Source organism: Electrophorus electricus, chromosome 26 (genome assembly GCF_041902795.1).
Source record: "Electrophorus electricus isolate QZ-2024a chromosome 26, ASM4190279v1, whole genome shotgun sequence".
NCBI lineage: Eukaryota > Metazoa > Chordata > Actinopteri > Gymnotiformes > Gymnotidae > Electrophorus > Electrophorus electricus.
In genome coordinates this window covers 4,670,587-4,698,114 of record NC_137522.1, presented here as the reverse complement: position 1 = coordinate 4,698,114, position 27,528 = coordinate 4,670,587, and the positions used below count along the sequence as shown (strand labels likewise).

Sequence of the window (27,528 nt, the reverse complement as noted above, 5' to 3'; positions counted from 1 at the left end):
TGCTTGTGTTTTATCTATGCTTGTGTCAATCAGAGACAGCTCAGGAAGGACCACAGGAAGGTATGCCACATTGCACACTTTTGAATTGATCCAAAGGTCAAATATGCTCTTATCTTTTTACTGCCTGAGTGAAGTGTAGAGCAGATGATGGCATTATGGTATTCAAGGCTGCTGCTCACCACAAACAGAACCCCATGTACTGATGTTATGAACAAACCAGCACAAACACGCAGCACAGACACATTCACACTGGCACCGAGAGTGAGAAAAGCAGGGAGATATTACATGGACTAAAACATTGATTGTTGTGCGTTAGCGTTTTAGTCTATATAATAACTCTACCTGCTTTATTAGGTGAGCTACAGACTGTATGCACATTGTAATGATGACTGGGCATGTTTTAGAGTCTCTTTGTAAATGTGTATACCTTGGGATGTTAGACCAGATCAAAACTTAAATTATATGTCTTACATAAAGGTAAACAGAAGTAAACTGTTTTAGGTGAAAAAGTAAATGAAGAGAAATAAAATATTTTATTTGAATAAAATATTTGACAGAATACGAGAGAAGAAAAGAAGGGTGGGTGAGGGAGTGGAGAGCAGAGGAGAGGGGAAAAAAAAGAGTTGCTTGTGACTTGCCGTTGTCTTTTATCACTAAAACACCTGGTGGTGTCCAGATAGACGCAGATGACAGAGCTCCAATGACCTTGCAGGTCCGCTACATGTCCTGTCCCTCATGAGCATGGGCCGGCCCCGAGCTCTCAGCGCTGCACACACATCTTGCTGCAACCACAAGGCCTTTAGTGCTACAAAACACATTACTCTGTCAATAGGCCCTGCAGTGCTTCAAATAAATAGGTTTGCAATATCACTCTCTTCATTTTTGTTCCCTGAGTGTAATCTTTCCACTTTGTGACTGCTTTTATCCCCCTGAGTGCCTGTTTGTTTTCATACTGACTGGCCCTCTTCCTCCCCATCTCTGAGAGTGCTGAGCCAATCACAGGTCATAGTTGCAGCCACCTGCACACTGCCTCTTTAGCTCACACTGCCTGTTTCCTCACATTGTCCTTCATTTAGTATATGTAATTATACACATAGTGCACACCTAATGTAGTCACTACCAGTTCTACCAGAGCATTCAGTCCAACTGTTTGGAGTTGTAAATATGTGCTTGTGTGTGCGAGCCCTTCTTCCACATGTGATTTGAATATAATTGACACATTCAAAGTTATATTTATAAACACTCTCTATATCAGTGTCACTCTTTCACACTGCCCCAGAGTCTGAATAGTTGAACTTCCATGAGAATGAGCTGCTTTGAGACAGACAAGAAAGTGTTAGTTCTGAATCAGTTTGTTTTTTTGCAGTTACTTCCTTTTCCTACTTTAACACACATCATGCAGAGCAAAAGGCGTTCTCCTCCGAGACCCCCCTCCCCAGGCTGGTGTTTGCTGGTCACATGTCACCTCACCCCCCTGCCATGTACAGATGTGCAGCTGGTGAGGCTAGCAGAGTCACACAGCAGGATGCAGGTTCTGCTTTCCCTACAGAGCCTGACAGCTTTACAGGACAAAGAGAATGGAGGGGTGTGTAGCTGTTCCTGTAAAAAATTTGGGAGTTTTGCCCACACAGCCAACGCAACCAGCCATCTCACTATATCAGCACAATGCACGACAACGGCCACCTTGTGTTTCAATGACACACACACACACACACACACACACACACACACACACACACACACACACACACACGCACACACACACACACACACATCTAGAGCTGGCACCTCTTTCCTCCTATTAGGAAAGCTACCATGCCTCCACCTTTTTACATTTTTCTTTACAAACTGATCATTTTAAGAACAGATTATCTTTTTAAACAATGATAAAGACAATAAGATCCAAGTTTGTGCAGTTTATTTACTGTACAAAAATATTACAGTTCATGTCTAGAGAAATATTTTAGACCTCACACAGCAACAACTAAAATGGTGAGTGTTAAAAACAGAAAGCTGACAGTACAAGAAGCACACGGACAAGGTTTGACTAAAGAACACTGATGGGGAAGTTTGAAGCTGCATGGTGGTTATCTTGGTCTCTGGGCCTTAGGCTCTTGTAATAAATGTGATCCCTACATATGCTGCATGTGTATGTGAGCTCTGAGCCTGCAAAGACTTGGAAAAACCTAAAAAAACCCTGTAAAACCCGTTCATAAAGTGTGGCACAATGACACACTCTTCTTAATGTGAGTAATTTAATGTTTTCAACCCCCTAACAGATCTGACTGCATTCTTTAAATTCAAACATTTTTGAATTTTGAATTTTTGAATGCCTTTTGAATTAGTTTCCAATTTATTGACTATATAATTAATGACTTCCTTATAAAGGCCTGCTTTGTAGCTACACTCTAGCACTTTATTAGAAATGCATACCTACATTCAAGGGTCACTTTATTACATACATCTATCTTAGAACTGCATTTTATAGGTGTACAGTTACAGAATAGTTCCCATTTGTTATCATGTACAATTTGCGAGGACTACAGGACCACTGTTGACTAGATGTTATTTGGGATCAGATCATTCATTCTCACCAAAGCAGTGGTAGTGAGTTCTGAGGTGGCATGAGTCTATCGTACAGTGCTATTTTTTTTAAAGGTGTTACTGTCATATCTGTGTAAAGAGTGGTGTGTTGCCCAACTATATACAGCCAATAGAAGTGCAGTGACAACTGCTGAAGAACTGGAGGATAGCAAACAAACATCAATTGTACATGGGAAGAAAAGGGTAATACACTCTAATTGCATACCTACAAGTAGTGAGTGTAGTGGTTACCTGGACACACTCTAACACTAGCTATGCCAAGCAACAGATTTATAAAGCTCAAAGCACATTATCTGATTTGTACTGGAATGAACACTAAGTATATGTCAAACAAATCATTAGCAGAAAGGCAGGTGCAGCTCTCAAGTGAGTGAACGTGCAAGTTCACACTAATGTTCATAAATGATATAAAGTCTCGGCTATCTAGCAAAGAACTAGCTGTCCCACTGCCACAAGCTTTAGAGGCACCATAAAGCTGCCACTAGCAGGCCCATTCTTTGTATATAAACTAGTACAACAGGGCCCTCATCCAGATAAATTGCTATAATTTCAAAGGCTTTTAAGTTTTTTTTAAATAATTAAGTGGTTGTAAACATCATAATTCTATTAATACTTCTAAGTTACTTTTTGAGGAATAATTAAAATAAACATGATCACATGTAAATGAGCTTGGACAGGAGGTAATTAATGCACTGAGCCACTGAAAACCCTACAAAATGTCCAACAAACCAGTGGTCAATGCTACTGTTAAGGAATCAGAGACAGGCCATCTCTTTTTTCACTCTGATTCTTTTAATGATTAGTACCCAGCAGCTCTTAAGCTCAGTCTTGGGGACCACATGTTCTGCTCGTGTGCTTTGGAAAACAGGAAAACAGGAAAGTCCCAGTGTGATGGTTACCTGGGACTGAGAAGTGTCGTCATTAACGAGCTGCTCAGAAAACGGACAACTTGACAAGCCTCTAGACATCCCAACCACCACCAAAACTAACAAAAAAACTAAATTCAATTAAAATAACAGGGATAAATCCACATTTAAAAATTGAGAAAATGCAACATAAACAATGCAAAACAAATAAAAACACAAAAAAGCAGAATAGTATTACAATAATGGTTTCTGTTTAAATCACACACAAAAAAAGACTTAGAAAAGCATTTTACATTTTTAATAAAGTGACAAGGCACAAGGTATTGGCTGATGGGTCATGCAAATGAAAGAGCAGGGAGGTGTGTCCTTTTGTGGAGGACAGGGGGCTTGGCATAATAAAAGTGTTCGTTGTGAGTATTGCTGAAGTGTGTTGGGTTACAGAGCAGCTTAGTGGCAGAGGCTCAAACAGCTCAGCCACAATTGCATGCATTGTACCCTCCACCCCACTGGCACACGGCTCCTTCTGTCAGCCTGACCCTGATAACGTCTGTATGGTGTTACAGGAAGCTATCCTTGGGAGACAGACTTCTCATGCCCAAATGGCCCCTGTTCACTTCCTGTTAGAATGGTTACCTAGAGGGCAGAAATCTAGGCATTAGAATGGGATTCCCGAAATTCCTCACTACACTTAAAGAAGCACAAGTACCATCAGTTACAAAGGCATATAATATCCATAAATATAGGGAGTACATGCACAAGCATTTATGCATGTGTTTTAAGTAAAAAAAAAAAAGTATGGTTGTTTACACGAATTTTATTCATTTTGAAAGTGCAGGTTCCCAGGAACCTTGTAAATAATTTTTTTTTTCTCAGACTTTCTGAGAAGGAAATGAATTAGTAAAACTATATAAGCAATAAACATATTTCACTACTCTTGGCCATGAAATCCGCTGAAGCAGTCAGACACTGTGACTGAAGCCATTATAAGTGGTTTTCCTTAGACCACACAAACAAACACCAAACACCATACATCTCACAAATGTACATCAGTTTCAAGTTACATATTGCAAAGAAATGAAGCAAAAGGCCCAAAGACCTACCAGGGGTGGAAGCAAACCCATAAATAAATGTTGCCTACATTCAATGCTCATGCATTTGAACAAAACTATTAGAAAAGGTAAAAAATAGAAGAATAAATAAAAAAGAAGTCCTCCTTGTTAAGTTGTAATGCAATCCTGCTAATAAATACCCTGTTTTTGAAATATACCAGTAATCAAATTGCTTCCGTTTTTCTGTAACTATACAGGAATACAGTATTTTTTTGTAGTCTGATTACATAATGCCATTTTATGTATCATGTTACTACCCAGCCCTGTTTATTTCATTTTCACTCTTCAGCACACTACGGTTATGAGGGTGCAATGATGGAACTTTCTGGGGTCTCATGCCAGGAAGTGACAGGGCAGTGAACATTTACTCTTCATATGTTAAACTGCACAAACTATAATAAAATTTTAAAAAGTGAAAGTTTAAGAAACATCTTTCTAAAGTGAACTGTGACGCTTCCACAATCTGGAAGTGAAGTGACAATAGTCTTGATGTTGCAGTTTTAGAAGGATTTTAAAGAACTTGCCTGTGTGGAATGGTTTGGCCATATTATCCAGATTCATTTTAATTCATGCTGGTACAACAGATTCAGGTCAACCCTTGGTTTCACTTACATGCCACTGATAGACGGGTGTCAGTTTGGAAACAGGAGTGAAGTGTGACCGTGAGCCCTCCAGCTCAGCAAGGCAAAAGAGCTGAATGCACCTGCTTTGCTTTCATAGTCTTGAGTGTGTTCTCTTGGACTGTAGACTGTACTGAGTTGCTGCTGTTCCCACATGCTCACATGCACGTGACTCTGTACGTAATAGGGTCAGTGGATAATATGAGGAAAAGGTCAAGAATAATGACAGTGATTCAGTTTTCAGTTTACCTGGGATCTCAGAGGCAACAAAGGGTACTGACAAAGGCTAAACTGGAACAAAGAAACTTAGAAGTGAACAAGAAAGAGTTCCCGTAAAATAGCTGATACAATAACATACAATAGTCAAAGTATTTCAGTGTCTAAATTCATAAATGGTAAAAAACAAAAACAAAAAACACTTATCTAAATTCACTACAGACAAAATCCTCTTTGGACAGTAAAGGGCATATTGGATCTACAAGTGAGGCTGCAGGACACTTACATTAGATTTGTAGAAGGCACAGGCAGGCAGAGCCACTATGTGTAAGACATTAGGCTGTAGAGTGCTCTAAAATGAGCAGTTCCCTGCCCACAAAGCAGGAAGCTTCAGGCCCTATAATTTACTTTTATAATTAAAATCTGTCACCTAACAATAGTATGTAGCTGTTCATTCATATTCACAGAAAGTAAAATGGTGATTGGTTTGAGAAAAAAAAAAACAAAAAAAAGGGGGGGGGGGGGGACCAGAAACAAACCATAACCAATACCCAAGGGTCAACCAGAGAATGCTAGAGTAAAACCCTTTGGCCAAATGGTACGTCTGGTAAAACCCTGTTTACAGACTAAAACCACACATGGAGTGGAAACAGGATGCAATAATGAATACATTTAATTAACATGTCCGTCAGCTCCAGATATAGATTTCTATTTCCTTGTTAACTTTGCACTTTTGATAGTAAAGGAAAAACACAACATACACACATAAAGGAGTGCTTTCAGAAAAGTGTTTTTTTTTTTTTTTGGTTTGTGTGTTTGGTTGGTTGTTTTGAAGAGGGAACACTTTAAGGCCATCCATGAGGATAATAAAATGAGATTTATTCTTTCCCAAACTGGAAGAGCATATACTTGTGAATCCATCTGTTTGCACAAAAACTAAAGCTTAATCTTGCTTCATTCAGAAATCTTTGACTGGCATGAGCACAAGTATAAAGTGTGCTAAGCCCCACCTTCAGCTCTGGGAACTCCAAAATAGAGTTCACCAAAATAAACAACAAACATGGACAGACATATAAACAAAGCTGATGCTGGTTTCTACGTAAACCCCCCCCCCAAAAAAAACAAGAGACGCAACCATATGTATGCACATGCTTATATACACACATGCACGTACACGTGTGTGTAAATATACTAAAGGAATTTTAATCTAATTTTAAGTGCACACACACTTACGCTTGTTCTTGACTACAGCCTGATTCCTGGTTGTGGTGGTAGTGTAAATGTGTTTTATGTACAAACGAGACTGGTGTATGGAGTATGGTTGGCTGGAAATATTCTGTCCATTACGTATGAGGAACATTGGTTCTACATGTGCTATATAAAATATATCTAACCAACTAGCTAACTAATTAACTATTTGGGCAAAATGTATGCGGACATCCTAATTGTAATTATTCAGTTCACATGTTTGAGCAAGTTGGATAATTAATTTTACAATGCTTTCAGACACATCATGAGCGATGTTCCTGAGGTTATCAGTTGTTTTGGGTCTTTCAGCATCATACAATCTCACATGTGTGACCCAGCTGGGCATGACAAACTTCCATTTTGGGCGTTCTGCCACATCTCACCCAACAGCCATCTTGAGGCCTTCTCTGTGGATCTCCTAATGGCTGCCTTTTTGTGCACACTTACATGCCTTTTTGTCAATCAAATATCCAATTGATTGAGGGCTTTGCTGAGGGGCCAATCAGCAAACCCTCTACAGTACACGTCTATGGGCATACACTTTGCCTGCCACACCCTCCTATGGCACTACTTCACCTAATCTTGATACTTGCCCTTCTTCCAATCAAATGCCTTTTCTAGTTTCCCTTTCCAGGGAAATGTCAACTCAGAAGCTTCACCACATGTTTAGGTGTTACTGAAAGCAGAACTATTTCTGGCCTCAGCATTGTCAAGATGATGGCCTCAGGAAATTTGCTGCTCTCCCAGGTCTACCATTAGCTACCAGTCCCCTTGCTTTCCCAGCAGGCTTGCACTGGCTGTGGTTACATGGGGCTCCTCTCCTTGATAAATATGATAAACTGGTATTCAGGGTGGGGTTTCTTGCAGCAGATATTATCGATGTGGATGATTTCAGCCACTGTCCTTAGCATCTGGCCATGGTGCCAACAATAATGCATGTCTCCCAGGGTTCTTGGATAGCAGCTGAGGATATGCTCCAACAACCCACTTCCTAGGCACTGAAGGAAAGATGGTGTCTCTGATTTGCCCTAGCCAAAGAGGTTAGAAGGGCTTGTTAGAAAATATGCTACATACAGGACTCGAGCTGGTCTTCCACAAGACCTGGCCCTAGACATTAGAGACTATAATGTCAACATAATACCCCCCACTTGCTGTGATTATTATTCCTAGTTCACTTTTGTTGTTATTTTTGCTTATTTCATCCATGTCGTCATGCTTTCCAGTGTCAACTAGACGAGGATGGGTTCCCCTTTTTGAGTCCTGATTCCTTTTGAGGTTTACTCCTCTCAGCCTTAGGGAGTTTTTCCTCATCACTGTTGCCTTTGGCTTGCTCTATTGGGGCTTGGACTCGGACATCTGTACAGCTGCTTTGTGACAACAGCTGTTGTAAAAAGCGCTATATAAATAAATTTTGTGTTTGTTTGCTTTGCTTCCTGTCTGCACTTCAGTGCTTGCCAGTGATATCTTGATATTAATAGAAATGAATTGAATGGTCAAGTGTCCACATAATTTTGGCCATATACCCCATTTGAAACAATAAAATACATTAAACCTCTTACTCAAGCTGACCAGATATTACTTGCTAAACTTTATTTATCAAAGACTTATAGACCTGCACTAGATTCTCCAAAAAGTAGAAACTGACTATTCTGAATATCTTCAAAATGAATCATGGACAGATAATTCACTTTCATATTTTGTAAATTCACTGCTGTTATTTATATTTCATTATAACTCAACCCCAGTGGTGACTGCAGCAGTGAGAGTTGTAGTGTGTAGGTTGGGGAGTGGAGCAAGGTACTCTGTGGTGGTGTATGGGTGGAGGACTCACTGCCGGTGCTGAGAGGGGCACTGCCTGGCCTGCTGCTGCTCTGCTGGGGTTCACTGTTGGAGAACTGGGGGCCCAACAAGGGGGCTTTCAAGCGGCCCTCACTGCTTGCATGACCACTAGGCATACGCTGAACCTTAGGCTGGCCCACAAAGCCAGGGATGAGGTCACTGATGGGGAGATATGAGGAGAGAAGAAGCCACTTGTTATGTGTGCAAATCCATCATGGGGCAAGCAAGACGATTAATTTAAAGCAATAAGTGTCACTGTGATTTTGCCTGAAATTATAGTCTGTAAATGACATACATGAGATGCAGCATTAGTCTTAAATCTGGATTATTTGACTTCAGGCATGAATGAGAAAAATAGTGTCTAAGCATGCTCACCGCAGCATGAAGAAGGAAACCAGAACACACATACACGCGCACACGCACACACACACACGCACACACACACACACACACACACACACACACGCGCACACGCACACAGTGCAGACACATAAAGCACTGTGAGAGTGCAGGGTTGCCAGAAAACCACCACAGCTCACTGGTATCTAAGGGTGAGGTGACAGACTCAGTAAGTCCAGAGGTAAAGGAGCTCTAGGCATGAATTAAACTCATGCAGGGATAGCTGAGCTGGAGATTTGCCTGAGGGGCTCTAATGAAACACCAGCAAAGTCACTACACACACAGGACTACACATCTTTCACATAGGAAGGGTTCTGAGATCCATGCATGTTGGGAGGGTCGCAATGTGCTTTTGGCGAGGGTACCGTCTCCAAGCTCAATATAGCCAAAAGCAGGAGGAGTCATGTTCTCCTGGGTGGCATGGCCCAGTCCAACTCAATCAGCCCTTTGTTCAGGGCTGGTTAAGAGGCATGTCACAACCACAGTAGAGCCACTGCTGGGTCAACCTGCACTACCTCTCCCCTCTCTTCTGAGACTTCCCCTCTAGCCACACCACCCCTCAGCTGAGACTTCCCCTCTCCAGCCCCCACCCCCTCCCTGAGACCTCTCCCCCCCTTCCCTCAGACCTCCCCTCTCCTCTCCTCTCCCCTACCCTTTCCCATCCTCTCTAAACCTTCCCCTCTCCTCTGCCATCACACCTCTACCCTCCTCAATCTCATCTTCCCTAAGACCTTTTCTCCTCTTACACGTTCCCCCGGTCTTGAGTCCTTCTCTCTCCCCTCTCTCCTTCCCTTTTTGAGCTGAACTACAGACTGCAGACATGCCACTCATGCTCTCATTCCAGAGCAGCTGTGCTGAAGGCTGTGGGAAATGTCCCACTCCAGCCGCAAGTCTCCCTTCTGTCTGCCGCCAACTGCCAGAAGGAAGGTAAGTATGTGCCTGTGTAAAGTGACACCCACCTTTGTGAGGGGCCATTGCTTTCGTGGCTGTTGGTCAGGAGGGCACTGGCTACTAAGGAACCTTCAAGCCCAGACTCCTGAGAGTAACGCCAGCACTCAGAGTCTGCAGATCCAAACATGCACGCGCACACAAATACGCACACACACAAACACATTTCTCATTTCACTGACATCATTAACACACACCTGCTTTCATGAGGAAGTGTGACGCATTCTGTGAGAGTTCCAAAAGGTTCAAGAAAAGAACAAGAGTTAGGAAACAACTCGTTTGTTGGTTGAACAAACATGTGCACAAACACTCAAGAAAACAGACACAAACACACTCTTGTTCATGCTGGTACAACAGATTCAAGTCACCCCTGGGTGTTGCTTACATGCCTCTGAGAGATGGGTGTCAGTTTGGAAATGGGAGTGAAGTGTGACCATGAGCCCTGCAGCTCAGAAAGTCTCCCACTGGCAAGAGCTGAATGCACCTGCCGTGCTTTCATAGTCCTGAATGTCAAATCAAAATCAGGGTGTGTCTCTCTGACTGGACATTGTGTTGAGCTGCCACTATTCTATCACAATGACATGTACATTTAACTATATGGTCATTAAGTTCAGTGGAAAATATGACGAAAAACTTTTTCAGTTTTCTAGGAATCTGACACAGCCAACTGACAAAAACCTAACAAGGAACTGACAAAGGCCAAATTCTGAACAAAGAAACTTAGAAGCATACAAAGAAATGTACAGTTCTTCTAAGATTTCCAATATATAAACACACAGAGACATTCAGTGTTTTGCAGTATTCTACTGGGAGCCACTGGGACCAGGGACACGGAACCATAAACGCTCACAGTAGTGTACCCCTGGACTATAGCAGTCCTCACCTCTGCATGCTCTGAGGAAGGTCAGGCCTGAGCCAACAGAGGACAGCTAAAGCTCACCTTCTCAAAACTCCAAATGGTAAAGTTTTTCTGAATAGTACATTTACAAATCCACTCACACCTTAATATGACTGAAATCTGAAATTATGGCACATACACACTTAATAAATTGCCCCCACTTCGAAGGGGTCTCGAAAACGAGAGTTCTCAGAGTTGGCTGAGATGTTGCGTGTATATGGGGTCAGAGCTGGCTAAAGCACAAACCACATTCAGCAAGTCTGTGATTGGGAAGGATGCTGCTCAGTGTCAGTTAGCTCATAATGGCAGTTACTACCCCTCCTTTCAGAATGGGTTTCACTCTAGCTCTGCATAGAACAACATGCATGATTAATCCTCATACATGCCGAAATTAGCATGAACATTTCAGGATATTCAGCCTGTGGGCAGCTGGGGTAGGGCAGGTGATGTGTGTGTGTGTGTGTGTGGGGGGGGGGGGGGTATGTAGGAGATACCACTTAATCATCTTTTTTGTGAGGTAAGCAGTAGTAAATACACACAGCTACAGTGAACACAACAGTCACGGTGCAAAAGAGGGCTGGACAGGCCAGCATACATTTATGCAGAACATTGACATGTAAAATATATAGACATAAAACAGAAAAATCTGATAGATATAAGATACGTTAGGTGGATGGTCAGTGTATGCTTAGTATTGTTGACCTACTGCATAGGAAATGCTTGCAGTGCTGGTAGGTGATTCAGCAGAGCATGGCATAAACTATGTGTGTGTGCTTACTCAGAGCACAGCCGATGGAGTCACTTGTGCTAGTGTGACTTCCACTACGGGTGGGGGGGCGAGAGGTAATAGGGGAATGGAACAGGCTGGAGGGGTCCACTTCACCATAAGCAGCTCGGCCATCCCTGTGACACACACACACAAACACGAACACACGAACACACACATACACACGGACAGTTCCACAAATCAGATTTATATTGGAACATTAACAAATTAACAAATATTAAAGAACAAACTAACACACTAACACCTAACACCTCAGTCTTTATGAAAAAGTGTGAGGCACTGGCTTTCCCTAGCCAAGAGCAATATCCTGTTCGCTCGCTAAAGCACTGTTTGATTTGTGGGCAGGCAATATTGCTACACACAAATGGCTGATGGATGTATTTCACAACACTACACACAGATGAAGAGAGGTGGAGCTGGCTAGTGAACGCAGAATCTCTTTGGGCTTTATATCAACCAGAGTCAACACTGGTAGTGATATCAATGGTACTGTGCATATAGAAAAAGCATCAAAACGCTGTATGTAGAAACCACTGTGCATAAAGACATGAGTATATTGCTGTTTTTTCTTGTTTAATTAAAAGCTATGCACACACACGCTAAAGGTTTTCCCTCATTGCTATTTACTTACACAACAAACTGTGATGTTACGTGGGTTTACTGGATTTCTAAGGGCACACACATACAAAAACTAACGTAGATAATCCCTATCCAATTCCACCATTAAATCCGCCACCACCAACGTAAGCAAGACCCTAAATGGTACAACACAGGCATATTCTTTCTCCTATATGCCTTTTCCACATCATCTTCCTTAAAGAGTACCACTGAATGACTAGCAAGTCATCTTTTAAAAAGACTTTTACCACCAAGTAGCTACTACAATAGCTCAGGTGTTGTAGACACCTGTCAGCTGTGTCCAGAGAACACAAATAATGGTATGCCATGGACTCCCTTTAATTAGGCTAGGTATCTTTCACATGGAACTCACCTGCTGCGCTAGGAATATAGAAATAAATTAAAACACTGAATACACACATAACAGACTCACTGCAATTGTCATATTTATGATTGATTTATGATGATAAATGTATGTCATACCTTATTAAAATTGCACTGCCATTTGAATTATATTGCATTAAGCATGAAAATTATATTGTGCATAATGTACTATATTTCTCATATTGCATATGTACACGTCAGCTCTGAAATGTTTTATATTTTAACATCACAAAAGTGGTGCAAATTACCAGAATATCACACGCCAGCATATTCAAGGTAAGGAAGCTCTGAGGTTGTGCACTACCAACTTTAACAATCTCTTGGGCAAGTAATTAATATCCATATTCATATGTATGTGATCCATATACATATATATGTGATTGTGTTCCAAATTTCTGACCTCAGAGCACAAATGAAAGAAATGTTGGACCTCGAGGGCCAAAAAAGTTCTTGATTTTATTTTTTCCATCATGGGTTGGAAGATCTCAGCTAGTGTTATGTTATTTCACAGTGGTTTGCCTTACATTTAATCAGTGCACAGGTTTCCCTCGAGTTTGGACTATGACTGAAGGCCATGAAGAACTTCTCTCAGGTAAGCTTTCTGCTTTTACTGGCTTTTGTATTTACAGGTAGCTTACTCTGGAAAATATATATACTTATCTGCAAATGTGTTTCATGTTCAAAAGTTTCATGTTCAGTAATCCTGAATGCATGTATATGATCTAACTCAGTATGTCTGTAGCAGTCTGATCACATAACTTCTGTAATGTCAAATTTAGATTGCACTTTTAGCTATCAATTCAGAATTTTGGAATTCCCATCACTTTGAGCTCCATGTGTAAGATATAGTCTTAGAATCTACTTCCAGCTGCAGCTATAATAAACATTTCATGTAAACATTTCAAACTTCAGTAGTTATGTATTTTAACCATTTGGTCAGATGGAAGGACACCAAAAACTGATACCTGGTCACATTTTAACAGGGATACACAAAGTTCTTTATCAAGTATAAATGTATCATAGGTTGTGTAATGATCAAGCCCACTTAGTAAGTTTCTGTTTTTTTCCAGATTCCAGACCTTTACTGAAGGGATACTTCAATCCAGTTTATCCAGTATAATGCAATGGTCTTGAAGTCCATACATTGTAAATGACGTATGATGTATGACTATTCAATGCGTGGTTTACTGTCTGTGTCTTCTCATCAAGATTTCAATAATAAGACATTTAAAACAACAAGAAAAACCTTTTTAGGTTTTTAAAAAAGCTGCTATAATCAGCAATTTCCTCCATTCATTGAAACAATCCAGTGAAACAATGAAAATGTTTCTTAGACAGCGGTCTCGAGTGCGTTAGCAGGTCTTGTCTGAGCTAGGAATGTACGAGGATTCTTACATGGTATTCCTGTGGGAGCTCGGTGTGACGGGTCTTTGAAGAGGCTCATCTATAGTCTGAGAGGAGTGGAGACTCCATCTCCTCTTGGCTTTCACCATGTTAGTCATGATCTAGACCAGGAGAGACAAACAGCTAAATACACACAATTACTCACCCCAGCCCTACCATACCAATATATACTTTAGTTTATTTGCTGTGTTGTTAGGTGAGGATTTGCAGAAACATACTGACTAAATTCACAAACATGAAGTAGCATACCAGTTTCACTCAGTGCTAAACCATACTCATTCTTGTTATCATTACATACTGTGTATTAGCCATCTCAGCACAAACTTTTCCTTTATTGGGGTTTGATAAAAACTGGTTTATGTGCTAAATTGTCTTTGGATATGGTTTTAATTGTGCTTGCGTGTATGTGTGTGTGTGTGTGTTTGTGTGTGTGCGAATTGAGGACCTACCCCCAAGTACTCTGTGGTCAGAAGGTTCTCGCCATAGAGCTCTTTAGGATTTGGCTGAAGAACCTCTTCCTTATCCAGATCTGCCTCCATTACATCCTCCTGTTAGTATTGGCATGATCACATCAAAATGGTTAGTTATGGTATATAGTAACTCAGTTTCATTTAAACATAAAAAGACAAATGCAAAATATCTGTTGTGCACCAGTGAACATGTCTTTGATTTAGGGACATTATGAGACAGGTAAGAAAATAAAAAATAACAACGACAAAAATTAAATAAATAAAAAAACCAACACGTTTTGCCAAGTAGGAAATTGTGAACTGAAACTGCAGCATATTAACAGGTCAGGCCAATGTAGGGAGTGTAGGGGTCACTAACGGCATACACACATGCAGTGAGTGGGGATAAGGGCCCTCACACACATTAACAGAATTCTTCACAATTTACCTCCTCCTCCTCCTCCTCCTCTTCATCATCTGACTCCGCCTCATGTTCCAGTACCTCTTCTGAACAAACATGAAGTGAGATAAGAAAGATGAGGGTGTGTATGTAGTGAAGCAAGATTCGGTTGGTTTTAGTAACATGACGTTACGCTAACTTTTACGCAAAAAAAAAAAAAAAAAAGGCAAACACTCAGTAACACCGAGTAAACATCACACCCTTTTCTCTGCACGCAGGTGGCATGCCTTTCCTCTATAAAGGTTAAAATTTAGTGAGGGGAGGGCAATATATAAAAAAAGAAGAATGTATGGTTATGTACTGTACTAATCATGTTAGATGACACATCCACTGGTCCTTCGTACCTGAGTTTAGTTGTCTAATAATGAACTCAATTTGTCTATTGAGCTCAGGACTGTCTTCTTTAGTGTAGCAGTGCAGGATCTCCTCCAAACTCTAAAACCCAGTCAAACATCATCATCAGCACTGCAAATTGGCGACTCACTGACTTATAATGGTCAATGTGCAAATACAGATGAAGCATGATTTTTAGTCATTAGGGACTTTGGGCTTCCATGTTAAAACGTGCATTTGGTTGAGATTATTCCTCAGATCTGAGAACCAGGAATATTAGGCAACAGTGCCAGAAAAGCGGTGAGATGTGAAATGTAAGTGAGGGCATGACTGTAAGGTGTGTTACATATAAGTCTTGGTTTAAAGGTTAAACACTAACCATCTCTTTGGCATCTTTCCGTACAGTTGGGATACTTAGAATGCTGTACAAAGCTCCATTCACATAGGGACGGATCTGTACACATACACACAAACACATAGACACACACACACAGACCAACATATAATAAAAATAAATAGTGTATTCCAAATAATTGTCAATGAAAATGAAAGAAAACAGCAAGGACTGAATTCATTGTGCTTTGACACAAATTTAAAAATGTTCTTTTCTTTGTTCATGCAACAAAGTTATTTGCATGAGTATATGGGAGGAATTTGATGGTCTATGGCTGAAAAAAATATGCATGAGTATGCGTACTTAAAAAGGAAGTAACTATGAATGGGTTACCATGTTAAGTCAACAATACACCACTGACTGGACTACTTCTGATAAGGTCTAATAAAAAAAAACAAAAAAAAACATTGAGTTTTGAAGAACTTCAGCAAACCATCTTATTATTTTTTGCATGTAATTTTTCTTGCACATAGCAGTGACTATACATGCCAGCGATCACAGAGACTGAAGCAAGATAAAAGGTACCTCGCGGTTCTCATGTCCCAGTAGATCAGTCAGAACCTTTAATACATGCTTTGCTCTTTCCATGCACTGTCTCTTTCCTGGAACATGATCAATAGCTGGTCAAGTATCTCATTCATTTAATGACTTTTTTACAAAATATTTAGAAAATATTCTCTAGTACACTGAGGGTCACTCAAGGGCAACTATCCTTCAGGGCCACTAATTTTAGCATTTACTACAGAAAACGCACAAAGTCTATAAAAACCTATGCCAATTAAAGTTGACTTATGAAAATAAACGGTAATTGGAGCCAACACCTGATGGAACAAAAGGTGCCTATTGAGTGAGGGGAGGCTTGGTACCTTGTGTGCGCAAGCAGAGGTTCATGAGCAGGGCTACCGCATATTCTAGAGTGTAGTCAGAAAGACAGTCGGAGTGTTGTAGTTCACCAACCAGCCATCCTATCAGTCCATATCTGATCAGAGCAGACTGATGGACGCGTCTAAGGAACATACAAACACAGGTGTCAACAACAACTATATATACATAAAACCCCACAAATGCAGACAATTACAATCCAGCAGAATATGAACCAAAACATTTGAATTACTTCTGTGTATGAAATAAAAAAATAAAATAAAATAAACATCAGATATCCAGAATCTGACAGATGCTTTTTCAAACTGTAGTTTACTAGCTGGAGGCTTTCATTCATTATATGTCTCCACTAGTTGTACATGGTCTGCACCTCCGCACCACGTGTATACATAATGTACCATCTGCAACACACAGCACCTCATGGCACTCGGCCAAGTTGTCAATCTGGTGTACATAAACCAGTGGTGATAGCATGTTAAGATTTGTTTGGGCACACTGAAAGATCTGTCATCATTCACATTTGGCTCTGGGTTTCATTTGTCGTGATTATACACTAGCAATGCACACACCTGCTCCACCTCTCTCTCTTACTTTCTTAGTAGCCTAATGGACAAACAAATGGAACAGTCCAATGAGGCTGCATGGTGACATCACCAGAAAGGTCTGTATATAGTTCGCATCCTCTTAAACACTAAAACTTCAAGCTAAAGTGTTTACTGGGATTAAAAATAAACTACCACTAAGTAAAAGTATGCTATTTTGGTTAGCATTTGCTATGGTAGCTAGCCAACAAGCTTATGTAATACAATACGCTACATAATATATAGCTATATACTTCTGATTAAAATACGATATTTGGATGAATGCTTTAATTAATCAATCAATCATATTACAAGGTAACAAAGTTGAATTTAAGCATGTGAAAAACATTACATTTTAAAACTAACTCTCCTTCTGTTTCTTTTTACACCATTTTCCTGGTGCTGTTTTTGTTTCCTTTGCATCGCACATGCACAGAGAACTGGTGGTAACCAAGGGCATAGAAGGATACATCAGGTGTGTCCTCAAAATGGCTCCGAATGTAGACTGCATTTCTAGGCTGTGTACGAAGGGTCCTTCTGTGACATAGCCTTCTATGAAATGTGACCTACCTTGGCTGCAGCGAGACTTTGGAATGTAGCTATTTTGTAATTGTTGGCTGGTGTCAGAATTCAGTGGTGGACCATGGTGTTATCAGAATTTTTATCAGAATTAATTCAGAAGAAAATCTGAGTTGTTGACACCTGTCTGACCACTTCATGCATACACTCAGATTTGTGACAAGGCTATGGGTGGAATGGGTGGAGGGCAATATGGCTGGAATGCTAAGTCTCAGAGAGCCCTCAGGCCTGTAATCACCCCCTCTCAAGTTATGGCCCTCTCTTTTAGTTATGCTGCTACAGATAAACCTGCTGGAGTTACAAACTAATCACCTGGTGTTCGTCTGTACAGATCTAACCTACAGCTTTCTGTTTTATTTGCATGCTACAGCAGAGATGATGACAACAGTGGACTATACCTGCTCATTGGCAACAAAGTATCTCAGAAAATGTCCCGGTCCTGCCTGTAGATGAACCAAAGCAGCCAGTAGATGAACTGATGCTGTGCGTAGATGATTTGATGATGCTTTGTCAGAAATAGCTCACCAAGCCTAGACCCACTGGAGGAACTGAGGCTCCCTCATCTATACTACAGTGGCTATGTTGACTAAAAATAACATAATAACATGTTCTGGTTACTAGCTGGGACACTCGGTGGAGGATGTGATCCCTCTTGAATTGTGGCCCTCTCAAGGTTTCTTCCTCATTTCAACCCTTGGAGTTTTTACTTGCTACTGTCACCTTCGGCTTGCTCATTATATACCTTGACCCGTACATCTGTAAAGCTGCTTTGTGACAATGAGTGCTTTAAAAAGAGCTATATAAATAAATTTGACTTGACTTTGAATAGAGGACTGACTGAATAAAGTTTTGAAAGACTTCTTTCATATTGCTTCATGCCATGTTAATGAGAACAAAGGTTTTGTGACATATACATGTGGCCAGGGGTGCATCAGTCTTCTCATAGGATACCTGAGGCTAAGCTTCTGCAGGGCTCCCAGAACATTCTCTCTCGTCACTGAGTCCTTCTTTTCTGTCTGCAGACAGTCCACCAGAGGTCTCAGCAAAGATGGCACCTGAGAAAGGTATGTGCGGCCTGGGGAGAACAAGACATGGTTTAGCTAAATCCTGACACCAGCATCTAACCCTACCACTACCCTACCACAAACAAATACCCTATCCCTACCACTAACTACGGCCTACAAATAACCTACCCTTACTCCAACCTCTAAACTTAATCAAACATACCCCACAAATCACCACCCTATTCCTAGCCCAACCTTAGCCAAATTATACCCTACATATAACCTACCCCTTACACCAAACTTAACCAGCCACACAGTACATTAGATAACAGTGTGTCATCCAGACTTTTAATTAATAAAGTAAAACTCTATAAATACTGCTTCTTACCCTCTGACAGAGAGGCGAAGGCATTGATCAGTCGAGCCATATACTGCCTCACAATCTCATTCTTTGATTTGATGAGATGGAGCACAGACTTCTGCAAATTAGAGAGGCCTTTCAGTTTTTGTGACAGAAAAGAGTGTTACTGTTTAAGCAATTTCAGTTTATTTTAGCTTGCAAATGCTGCGTCAGCATCTAATCAAATTGTCCATCAAACAAAGCAAACTGAAACTGGCTTTGTGCTTTAGTGTTCCCACATGGGTTTCGGAACTAAGAGAAAGAGAAACGGAGAGAAACTGAGACAAGAGCTGCATTCAGGCATAACTTCATTCAGAAAGGAGTGTCTGAAGGCCATAAGCATGATTTCGAATTTGGTGCCTAAAGTGAGTTTAACATGGCTGCCATGTTGAATGGATACTGAAAGCTAATAGTGTTCACATCCAGGTCCCTCAACACCTGAGGGAAAGACTGATGCTAAGAAGGAAGTTGAACATTTTGTGAGTTAGACATCTGCACTGATGTAGGTGGTACCTGTGGAAAGATGAGTGCTTCTTTTTTAATGAAAAGCTGGCAACTAAGGATGGAATGATTACTGGTTTTAACAATATATTGCAGTGTAAAACTAGATTGCAGTGTAAAACTAAACTTCAATTGTTAATAATTATGATAACTATATGATTCTTTTTTAAATAAGGAAATAACCACCGTACTATTACTGCTGTAGTTCCATGCAATTGTGTTGATAATCTAAGCAGTAAAAAGCAATGCTGGCATTATTTCACATTTATATGACATTATATTTTTTGTTATTAGAATTAGGAAAGGTTCAATAAAGACTATTAATAAAATAACTGCAGTAAAATTACTTAAATATGTGTCTTGTTTTAAATGGTGTAAAGGTTATTTTAGCAATACCACAATAACAAGTTTGGTAATACATTTTCATGATAGGAAACCTTTTACACTATCCCCATCTCTATGTGCCAAGAGTGAAGAGGAAACAGAATAAAGTACATTACAGCAAATTTCAACGTATTTCATTCTGCAATCAAGAATCATTGCTATACAGAGACCACAACATTATTAACAACTTATTTTATACTGAGTTCAAGGCAATGTACTCTAACCCTAACCCTAGATTCCAAACAAATAGGTTACAATGGATAAGTTCATGTTTTTTTTCTTTCTGACATGTTGCAGAAGACACAGAGGGGCAGCACCTGTTTGGTGGTGTGGCTGTCTAGCAGGTCGTTACTGATGAAAGCTTGCAGAACCGTATCTCTCTGCTCCCCCTGTAGAGAACGCGTCAGTCTCTACAAATTTCCAAAGGACACAGCCAGCATGAGTCACACATCTGAAAAAAGTCAAGGTGAGCCTTTCCATATCTATAATCAACACACTGGGTTTGGACCTGTGCTGGGGACAAAGGCTGTACACTATACAAACTATAATTTTTTTTTTCAACTACTGGCAAGAGGTTTCTGAAATTTAAACTACAGATAACAGCAATTATTTGTTACTTGTTATGCTTCCCAGTTCAGTTAACATGTCAAAGGGCAAACTCTACAATGCAAAAAAACAACAACCCAGAAAGGGAAGAATCTTCTGAGTATCCGATAATTAGGATAGAGGGACTTCCAGGCATGACTGACTCTGGCATCAACTGGAATGCAGGTGCTTGGTGCAAAATAATGAAGTTCTGACTAACCTGAACTATCCACCTCTAAAAAGGAAATGGTTTAGTGGGGGGGGGGGGGGGGGTTGTTAAGGGGTTGGATGTTGGTTATAATACCCAGCGCAGTGCCTGAAGCAGCAGGGCCTTGAGTCTGTCTGAACCAGTTACCAGATCCTTTTTGAGCTTCTCATAGTCCAGAGAAGGCAGCAATGGCACGTCTTTGGGCCTAATGTGGACAGAGACATTGGAGTGAGGAAGGCCAGCAGCATGCACACATCAGCACACAAACACCAGTACTGGAGGTGGGAGATTGTTGCTGTATGAAAAACTTGTTTGTCTATAATTTAATTATAAGCCAAGGATCATGGAATCAGGGATCATGGGTCACATACAGTGGGAATCATATGCACATATACACTGTTTACTGTTGAGTGATCAGCATTCAGAAAGCACCTCATTCTTCACTTTAAACACTGCAATAGGAAATATTACTTACTGGGCTGCAATGGAGGCTCGTAACATGGAGGAGGCCTGTTCTCTCACACACACACACACACACACACACACACACACACACACACACACACACACACACACACACACACACACACACACACACACACAGACAGACAGACAGACACACAGACACAGACATACAGACACAGACACACATGCACATCATGGCACAAGTCTGCATGTAGCCACAGATAATTGCTGTGTTTCATCATTACTGTCAGTTAGGATCTTAAAGTTTCTCTGAGGTCTTCACTAGGTCTAAAATAAAGTCAAAGATGGACAATAGTCTTACGATTTGCAGCAGGTTGTAACTAAATATCAGCCATACAAGCAAATATTGTTTCACTTTCCAGCTGATGAGAACTAAAAAAAACCCCCAAACCTATTATCTACTATTTACAAGAAATCTACTCTTTGATTTAACAGTAATGAAAAAAAAAAGAGAGCTGCAGTTTGTGACAAATGCTCACAAATATTTACAGTTCATCCGACTCTGTACAAAGGTTTAGAAAATGTTAACTATAGTGGTACGTCAGATTGTGTGTTTGTATGGTTGGGTTGCATGCAGAATCATAGGTTTGGTATGTATGTTGATAAAATCATGCAGTTAGGGGACTGAAATTCCTGTGGGCAGAGCAGGTCTTCCCTCAGGGGGTGGGGCAGGGGTTAAGGATATTCCTTGCAGTCGTTCCTGTACCTGATGACGGCTCAGGTTTCACTTCAAGTCCAGAGAGCACGCCACTGCTGATCACCAGCACAATACAATAAGGTGCTTTACTTCTGCTAGTCTTTGGTTGAGAGTTTACTCAAACCAAATAAAAAATAAAACTCAACAAAAGTGTAAAAGACTAGAATTCATGCTTTTTGTACATTTTAATGTTAGCACATTCTATAGAGGAAAGGCAGAGGGTGGCACCTTAACCTCCTGTAACAAAATAATTCTAATAATCCACGCATATGGTTAGTGTTGATAAGTTAAAGGTTGGAGCATTGTTTCAGATGACGTTAATCAAAGCATGCACACGTTCGAGTGCCGCAAATCTTGTGTGCTAGCCCTAAATATTTGCCTTCCTTGCGCATGTTTGCCTCATGATGACGAAGGTTTGTACAAGGCTTGGATCCGGAATCCTTTGGAGAGCTTGATTCTGGGGAGCATGACTCTCAAAGCTCTGCCATGCGCAGCCACTGGGTGCTGGACACGAGTTCACTCCTTCCAATTCCTAGCTGTGCAAGCCCTTTTACTTTTAACTTTAAATATGACAAATTTTGAAACATATGGCTTTAGTCTAAAAGGGTCTGGTCACCTGTCTACTGGGGTGAGCAAATGGGAGAAGGGGAATTAGATAATGCTAAATGCCAAGTAACGCATGCCCTGTGGGAGTTATCCTGCAACCTCACTGAACAAAGAGGAGCATTGTTATGCTGAGCAAGGATATTCGTCTCACGAAACGGGGGCAAACCACTGGAGGAACCAGAGGGATTTGGCACTCACACAAAAGGACACATGTAAAGGAGCAGGGGTGGGGTGGGGGAGTGAGGCAGGCGTGCCAAGGAGAGGGGGGGAGGGAGAGCAAGACAGAGGGAAAGAAAGAAGGAGAGAGATGAAGATAGGCCAGCAACTTACATATCCATCATCATAGGGAGTCATAGAGTAATATCCCTTCACACACAGGCAGACACAAAGAAATGGTTGAGGACACATTGAGCAGAACAATGGGGAATACTTTGATTTAGAGGCAGATTTTCTTTTTTCATAGTTACTGAGTATAAATGACCAATCAAGTGTGTGAATGAATTCCAAGAGTGCCAAAATGTTTCCTGACACTATTAACACTGGTACTGGTCACATGCCTTTTTATTAAAAATAAACTTTCAAAAATATATTGGTCATTTTGCCCTTAATATTAAGGAGATAAAACAGGACAAAAGGAATAAGTCAATAGGATGAAACCATATTCCAACTACAAATACACCTCCTCTTCTTCATTTATTTGTATACAACCTTAAAATTAATCAAAGGTCAACCTGATGAATGGGAATTTGATGCCAAGTGATTTGTGAAATGCAGAAACATCATAGCAGTAATATGAGCTTAGACAAACTCAATTCATCTTGATTGGATATTAGCCTTTGATCAAACACGTTCATCATTGTTGACGTGTGTGTGTGCTTGCGTTGTGACTCACTGTGCCAGGCCTTGTGAAGTCAATGCTCTGAGCAGCGCTTTGCCTCATCTGCCCATTGAACAGACGTATGCACACACCCTGGAGGTACTCAGGGGAGATCTGTGAAAAGGCACGTTTCCTGTAAGCATGCTGTTTGTTCTGGGGTTGGAGTAGACTGGGTGCTGCCAAAAGGTGCTGCGTGTTACTTTGAGCATGTGTGTGTACATGTGTACGAGTGTGAGGATGTGAGGGAGATCATTGCTTGCCATCTTCCCACTGACGGTGGCCTCCAGTGAGTCCACAAGCTCAGCCGTCACACCAATGAGGTTGTGGTAGTCGGCCTGCATCCTGTTGAACCTCCTGGTGTAGCTGGCAGCTCTCTTCTCTGCCTCAGCCAGCTGGGCATGCACCTGTTTCGAGCTCTCTGGGAGCACACAAATACACATATGAGCACCAGTCTCATATCATTTCCCAAATACGCAGAGTGGCAAGGGTAAAATGCAATCGATGAAACAGAGTAACTAAGAAAGAATCAAAGTAAATTAATAGATAATAAATAAAACCTGCAGAAAAGGGTATGTAAGCTTTGCGTCTTCAATGTTACATTAATAATGCACAAAAAACAAATAACAGTCATAATGCAAAAAATGCAAGAGCGATGAGGTCTAATATTCAACCAAGTATGAATATCGAATGAGTACTTTACCCTTGTTTTCTTTTGCACTGTCTCTCTGTTGAACAGCAGCTAAGGAAACACTGGAACGAAATTTCATACTGTACAGGAATTCTGCTTACTTTTGTAGCACCATTAACTGTCACTGAGCTGTTCAATCATCCAGACTAATAGTAACCCTGATTGATCTGGAACAATCTATCTCTGAAAAGGCATGCCACTAGAAAAAACATCTACTGGAGCATACACACTAGACCCACACACCAGTCTGAGCCTCCTCCAGAGTATGTACAGCATGAGCCTTAAAGGCGTCACTGTCTGTGATTATTCCAGTCTCACTGCTTTCAGAGGAATAAGACACATAACATCCATGTCAGATGAACAACGAGCTAAACTGGTATGCAAAGTTTCTATAAAGCTGCCAATTGTTCAATTTCACACATATCCATAGACTTAAGTAAACAAAACCAAAAAAACACAATTCATTTTCTGTTCTTCCCCCAAAGCCCCAGTGGAATGGAATAGATTTACATAAGGATGTGAGTTAATGTAATTTTACCCCAGGACGTCTGTAATATTTATGGCTAATTTTCATGGATAAGAAATCTGGATATAAAAAGAACAGAAATGGGAGTGGCTACTCAATTTACAAATTATCATCACATAAAAAAAATCCATGCATAATATGTAGCTAGAATTCAATGGTTGCAACCACAAAATGTTATTGTTGCATGGAATATTAAACATTATATATATCTATTATATATGGCTATTATAAATTAGATTGGGTCTAAATTCCTAACTGACTTGTCTTTAATCCTACACGCATCATAATCTATGCAACATTCTGATATTTAATAAAAAATGCTTATAATAACAATATTCTGGGTTGTAACATGAGCCGGCTACATAAACCTCATGTAGTACCAAATTCTACCAGACGTGCTGCTCCTCTGAGAATGCCTTTGGCCAGTAAATTATTCCTTGAATGCTATGCTTGAGAAGAAGCGTGAAAACAAATTTTCCATAGGATATTATGGAATATTTACTGACATGGCAATTCATACAGGATTAACAAAACCTGGGGTTATTTTTACCTGTCATTTTGTAGTAGTTAAAAGGTGCTTTACTTATGTGAAAGTACAAATTCTGTAAAAATGACTGACATGGTGTATTTGGACACAATTAAATCAGTGAAGAATGGGGCTAATAATTATATTACCCAGCCTCCCCATGTAAAACTAATCCTGTCCATATAGGGCTTAAATGTGTACAGATATAGCAGGTTTTATAATAAAGCATATTTCAACTACTATCAGCCAAATAATTATTAATATTTGTTGATGAAGACAGGGGACTAGAAGTTGGATATTTGCTTTTCATGTGTAAAGGCAATGTTAAATAACGAACCACTAAAATTCATTTAAAATATAATCATATTTCTACTTTTTGTGCCAATACCTCTTTGTCAAAGTTAATGTTACATGTGTGACAATGAACAACTGGCTACACCTAATCCAAACTGGTACCATAAACAACTGATATAATTTAGTTTTTTAAGTTCTGAAAGGCAATGTAATGAATAAATGTGTTACATTTAGAAAGACCAGCTTTCCCACTACAACGATTTAAAGTAAAAGGATACATACAGAGTGAGCAGCCTCGGTGTGGCTGAGGCTTTTAGTGTCAGAGCCAAGAGCTTCTCAAGCCTTTTCTTTAAATCTGGTGTCCAGGAATCCTAAATGAAACAAACAAACAAGACACATTAAACCCGCCATGGCAGAAAGTATGTAAATTTTGCTAAAGCACAATTAAACAATAAAAGTAGCATTTGAGAAGGCAGCTACACAGGTGTGCAATTTGGTAGGGGGGAGGGGGTCATGCACCTGGAAGAGCTCTTGGAATGAAGGGTGCACTGCTGGATTGGGCACAAAAGGTAGGGCATAGAAGGGCAGAAACTCAGTGGTGTGGCTCAGCGCCGCCCCTCTGGTCTCCAGGTAGTGCCTGAACTGGCTCATCTGCTCACCAATCTCAGCCTTTTCCTGTTGGAACATGGTCTGTCTAAGATCAGATACCAGAGCTTTATAGGGACACCAGGTAGAGGTTTTCACTGATTTGTGATAAATGTTTAATATGCAGGAAGATCGATACAAAAAGTATAGGATATTAGCAGTTTAAAATAAATTTACTCTCAGACAACACCAGATGTCCCCTAGACCCCATATGTACAAGATTCTCTACAAAGGTTTTCTGTGCACTGTTGAATGGCAATATCAATATTGTTAATCATTCACTTAAACAAGGAATTTGCCCACAGAGTCTTAAAACAGCAGTTATCAGGCCTCTTCTGAAGAAGGGTCAACCTTAAATCCTAACAATTATAGAACAATCTCCAATATTCCATTCATAGGAAAGATCACTAAGAAGGTGGTACCTTAATTATCTTGATAACAAGATTACTTAAACAAATAATTGAATGATATTTTTTAGGCTCGTTTTAGAGCTCATTACATGAGAGAAACTACATTAATGATTTTGCTCACCAAGGTCCTAAACAATCTGATATCGGTAACCTGTTTATATTGGTCTTCTTGACCTTAGTGCTGCCACTGTAAACCATCATATACTCCTAATCTGTCTAAAAGACTGGGTTGCCCTAACTGGTGTTACTCTGAACTGGTTCCAGTCATATCTGACTAGTCATGCGTACTATGTGGCACTAGGTGAGAGCAACTCTAAATGCTATGGTCTATCCTGTTGTGTCCCCCAGGGCTCACTTTTGGGACCAGCACTCTTTAATCGTTAAACGCTCCCACTGGCCAAACTCATCAGTAAATCTATTTAGTTTTATCAGTACAAAGACGACACACAATTGTCCCTAGCCTCTGATCCCAATGACTTCATTTTTAATTGTCTAGAAGACATCAAGTCCTGGATGGATCATAATTCTGTTTTATCACAGATATTATTGGGAATGTTCATGAATGCAGAGGGGCAATAGCATATCTAGCATACCTATCAGATAATCCCAAACACCATATCAAAAATCTGTGCGTCACATTTGATCTAAATTTTAAATACCATGTTAGCACTGTCTCTAGAACAGCATTTGCATAACACAGCCAAGGTCAGAAACATCCTCATAACTACTGACAGTGAAAATCTCATACATGCATTTGTATCATCCTGTCTGGATCATTGTAATGTGTCTACATAGAACAGATGACTAGCCCATGCAAAGATGAAAGAGAATATTACACCAATCCTACCTGTGCCATTCAGAACCTACTCTTTTATTTTCTGAAAAACCCTTTGTAAAATGTGTTTAAAAAGTTCTATATTAATAAAGTTATGATCATGGTGATGAAGATGATGTTGATTATTATTAGTAGTACTATATGTCTCAGGGTGGTGTCTGTCCTGAGAAAATGACTCACTCTAATAGACTGCAGGTTACCGGTTAACCATTAACCCTGATACACGGAAGTAGCATGC

The 27,528-nt window shown here is 40.3% G+C and overlaps 1 protein-coding gene across 5 annotated transcripts in view; it reads right to left on the bottom strand.

Moving 5' to 3' along the window:
- Positions 1-1,901: 1,901 nt before the first annotated feature.
- armc9 (armadillo repeat containing 9) overlaps positions 1,902-27,528 on the bottom strand; it is a 30,692-nt gene continuing 5,065 nt past the window's right edge. The window contains exons 5-27 of one of the 5 annotated variants that reach the window (XR_014120071.1): positions 25,920-26,075; positions 25,683-25,771; positions 24,067-24,116; positions 23,627-23,784; positions 23,382-23,480; positions 22,820-22,855; positions 21,176-21,210; positions 20,797-20,905; positions 20,225-20,317; positions 19,011-19,101; positions 18,570-18,693; positions 16,443-16,582; positions 16,102-16,178; positions 15,562-15,636; positions 15,194-15,284; positions 14,838-14,896; positions 14,390-14,488; positions 13,932-14,041; positions 11,526-11,650; positions 9,861-9,963; positions 8,495-8,661; positions 5,192-5,373; positions 1,902-4,103 (exon numbers count right to left, since the gene is read on the bottom strand). Coding sequence is in view for 1 of the 5 variants with exons in the window: in XM_027023432.3 (XP_026879233.3) it covers positions 4,081-4,103; positions 8,495-8,661; positions 9,861-9,963; positions 11,526-11,650; positions 13,932-14,041; positions 14,390-14,488; positions 14,838-14,896; positions 15,194-15,284; positions 15,562-15,636; positions 16,102-16,178; positions 16,443-16,582; positions 18,570-18,693; positions 19,011-19,101; positions 20,225-20,317; positions 20,797-20,905; positions 21,176-21,210; positions 22,820-22,855; positions 23,382-23,480; positions 23,627-23,784; positions 24,067-24,116; positions 25,683-25,771; positions 25,920-26,075 (2,109 nt within the window). In the remaining 4 variants the exon portion in view is untranslated. Of the gene's footprint in view, positions 4,104-5,191; positions 5,374-8,494; positions 8,662-9,860; positions 9,964-11,525; positions 11,651-13,931; positions 14,042-14,389; positions 14,489-14,837; positions 14,897-15,193; positions 15,285-15,561; positions 15,637-16,101; positions 16,179-16,442; positions 16,583-18,569; positions 18,694-19,010; positions 19,102-20,224; positions 20,318-20,796; positions 20,906-21,175; positions 21,211-22,819; positions 22,856-23,381; positions 23,481-23,626; positions 23,785-24,066; positions 24,117-25,678; positions 25,772-25,919; positions 26,076-27,528 lie in introns of all 5 variants that reach the window. The other 4 variants (XR_014120072.1, XR_014120073.1, XR_014120075.1 and 1 more) reach the window with 4 other exon arrangements.